This window comes from Lipotes vexillifer, unplaced genomic scaffold, assembly GCF_000442215.2.
Source record: "Lipotes vexillifer unplaced genomic scaffold, Lipotes_vexillifer_v1.1 scaffold397, whole genome shotgun sequence".
Classification (NCBI taxonomy): Eukaryota; Metazoa; Chordata; class Mammalia; order Artiodactyla; family Lipotidae; genus Lipotes; species Lipotes vexillifer.
In genome coordinates this window covers 413,349-416,977 of record NW_006772681.1, presented here as the reverse complement: position 1 = coordinate 416,977, position 3,629 = coordinate 413,349, and the positions used below count along the sequence as shown (strand labels likewise).

Below are 3,629 nucleotides of genomic sequence, written 5' to 3'. Positions count from 1 at the left end.
CAGTATTAACCTATTTTGTAATTAATACAGAGACATTTAAAATATAATCCTTATTCCTTTAAAACTAACAATACACCCCTTCTATGTTATAAAAATAAACCCGTATGTGTTATAACAATAGAACAACCTTATATGAAATTACAATATGACCACTCGAAAGTAAGGATTGTTATGTGACCGTGATGGAGGTGTTAGCTAACAGTGGTAATCATATTGCAGTATATCAAATCAACATGTGTACACTTGAAACTTACACAATGTCATAGGTCATTTATATCTCAATTTAAAAAAAAAAGGGGCTCCCCTGGTGGCGCAGTGGTTGAGAGTCCGCCTGCCGATGCAGGGGACACGGGCGCGGAGCGGCTAGGCCCGTGAACTATGGCCGTTGGGCCTGCACGTCCGGAGCCTGTGCTCCGCAACGGGAGAGGCCACAACAGTGAGAGGCCCGCGTACCGCAAAAAAAAATAATAATACATAAAAAAAAAAAAATAATAATAAAATAGAGGGAAAAAAAGCGTTTGGAACATGGGGCCGGGTGACATCATCAGATCGGAGTTTTGAGCCTGACAAGCATGTCCATGTGTGTCTCTTCCCTTCCCCGCCACAGGCTCCAGCATGCGGCCCCAGTCCCTCAGGAGCCCCCATGCTGCCCCGGCCCCCGGCACGCTGTGCTAGCCTCCAGCCAGGGCGCGGGGAGGCTGGGAGGCCATGGCCAGCCACGTGGACCTGCTGACCGAGCTGCAGCTGCTGGAGAAGGTGCCCACGTTGGAGCGGCTGCGCGCCGCCCAGAAGCGCCGGGCCCAGCAGCTGAAGAAGTGGGCGCAGTATGAGCAGGACCTGCAGCATCGCAAGCGCAAGCATGAACGGAAGCGCAGCACGGGCGGCCGGCGAAAGAAGGTGTCCTTTGAGGCCAGCGTGGCCCTGCTGGAGGCCTCGCTTAGGAACGACGCCGAGGAAGGTAGGTCACTCCTGGTCCTGGTTGGTGTGTGGCCACCTGGGCCTCTTGTATTCTGGGTTCTGGGTTCTGTGCCAGTGGAGGGGAGAGCAGGGTGCATCTGGCCCTCGCCTACGTTTGGGCAGCCCCACACATCTCAGGAGGTGGATGCTCCTAGGAAGGGCTCTGAAATCTGAGACTTCTTTTTGAAAACAAGAATACCAGCCTTTGGCTAATGAATACGCAAATCCTTCCCTCCCACTAATATTGACTGTCAACCTCCATCTTGTGCATTACTATTCCAGATATGGTGGTTAACCAGTTGGATTTGGTTTCTCTCCTCCAGGAGCTCAATAGTCACAGGACTTTGCATTTCCTAAGCTCCTCCTCTGTACGGCAGAACTGTCTGCTGGTCCTTTTTATTCGGTCTTCACTTTAGAGGTAGATGGTTTAGAGGGGTGGAGAACAGCATAGGCTCTGAGGTTAGATGACCCAGGTCTCAAGCTGGTTTTTCGAATTATCCCCTGGGTGACCCTGCCAAGTCTCTTCAGCTCCCTGTACCTTAGTTTCTGCCTCTGTAAAATGGGGATAATAATAGTATCCACCTCCAGGGCTTGCTGTGAACACCAAAATAGAGAATACCTGCAAGTCCTTGACATGGTCCCTCCTACTGTGTAAGTGATTAGTATGTTTTAGTTTATTATATTATTACTATATTTTATTTCATTATATTTATATACATTTATATAAAATTATACTTGTATAAAATTACATTTATTTAAAGAGTGTTCAGCAAGTCTAGAAACAGAGACGAATGTACACAATGTTGTCTAGGACATTTTCACTCTGTAAAACGGGTGAGTAAATAAATAAGAACACATATGCATTCATATAATCTGTTTCCAGATTATATGGATACCCTGTACTTGTTATATTTTATTTAGTTATTGTTATTACGTGTCTTATGATCCAGATATCATGATACCAAAGAGGCAGGTATAATAATACCCATTTTAAGGGGGAAGGGTGAGCTGTGACAAAGCGAGAGAGAGGCATGGACATATATACACTACCAAATGTAAGGTAGATAGGTAGTGGGAAGCAGCCGCATAGCACAGGGAGATCAGCTCGGTGCTTTGTGACTGCCTGGAGGGGTGGGATAGGGAGGGTGGGAGGGAGGGAGACGCAAGAGGGAAGAGATATGGGAACATATGTATATGTATAACTGATTCACTTTGTTATAAAGCAGAAACTAACACACCATTGTAAAACAATTATACCCCAATAAAGATGTTAAAAAAAATAAAAATAAATAAAATAAAGTTAAAAAAATAATACCCATTTTACAGATGGGGAAACTGAGACCCAGCAAGGTTCAGAAACTTGACCAAGGGAGGAGAGCTGGAATCGGAACTCCCAGGATCCAGGCTCTTGTCCCTGGCTTCATGGCCTCGTGGGTTTGCTCCCCATTATAAGAGTGAACAGGGGATCGGTGATTTGGCCAAAGCCCTCTTCTCTGAGCATGCTTTGAGGGGTCACGCCTGTTCACTGTCCAGCTGAGATGTGTCCATGCATCCCGTGTTCCCCTCAGCAGGCTCTGGTCCCTCCCTGTATGTGAATCCCTTCTGCCTGTCCTTGGAGGGACCTAGCCATGTTTCCTGGGTCCCTCTGGCCTCCTGTCTCCACACCTGCCCCCCCCACCCCGACCCAGACGCTTGGTGCTAAAGCAGCCAATAAAAGAACTGAGGGGTGGAGGCATTTACCACTCCAAAGAGTATTAGGGTTTACAAGAGTATTAGGGTACTCAGGTTCTAGAACCCTCTGAGAAGCACACTTCCCTTTCTGCCCTGGTTACAGAGAGCTCTGGGAACTGAGTGGAGAGGCATTCCCGGAACCACTCGGCTGCAAAAAGCGCAGCCAGAGCCTCCGGTGAGCAGCCCCTGTGAGAGAGGCGTGAAATCTCAGGCTCCAGGGACGTGGCCCTGCGAGGCTACTTCCCACGTGTCATTTGCCGGGTGACGCGTCGGGTCCCTCCCACTCAGTGGGTGGCACGTCATGACGTCTGATTTTGTCGTGGGCGGCGCTGCATCAGCCCTCCTTTCACACTCATCTTCCACCCCCTTCTCCCCTGACTGAGGCCCCTTTCCCCTCGCTGAAGGGGCTTTTCAGAGGCTCTGTGAGCTGGACGACAGGCTGCTTCCGTGCCTGTCCCCAGCCTTCCGCTTCCCCACCCCAGGCCCCCGCCCCGCTGGCCCGCACCGCGGTGCGCTCCCACGCGTACAGGTTATAAAGAGTGCTGGGCTTGGGTCCAAGGTCCAGGGGCCCCTCGGCCCTGCATGTGACCTTGAACAGCTTGTTTCACCTCTCCGGGTCCAGTTTCTTAATCTGTAAAAGGGGTTTTGAATGCTTGCCCTCAAGGGGGTGTAGCAAGAGTTAGACAAAATCCTGGATGTCACAGCTCTTTGAAAAGTGACCCTGAACCCTGCACCAGCATGGTGATCATTTTAACACACTTTTCCCTCTGGTTTTTGTTTTGTTTTTTTTCAAGACTTTAATGTTTTTAAGAACCCAAATACATGCTTCTGGTAAAAATCAAACTACATAGAAATAGTAAAAAGTCCCATACCTCCCTCCTCCCTTCCTTCCTTCCTTCCTCCCTCCCTCCCTCCTTCCTTCTCTCCCTCCTTCCTTCTCT

The 3,629-nt window shown here is 49.2% G+C and overlaps 1 protein-coding gene across 2 annotated transcripts in view; it reads left to right on the top strand.

Annotated features, from left to right (window-relative positions):
• The first annotated feature begins 681 nt into the window (after nucleotides 1-681).
• PPP1R16B (protein phosphatase 1 regulatory subunit 16B) overlaps nucleotides 682-3,629 on the top strand; it is a 75,641-nt gene continuing 72,693 nt past the window's right edge. The window contains exon 1 of one of the 2 annotated variants that reach the window (XM_007447705.1): nucleotides 682-958. In XM_007447705.1, coding sequence (XP_007447767.1) covers nucleotides 709-958 — 250 coding nt within the window. In that variant the 5' untranslated portion in view covers nucleotides 682-708. The remainder of the gene's footprint in view (nucleotides 959-3,629) is intronic. The other variant, XM_007447704.1, reaches the window with a different exon arrangement.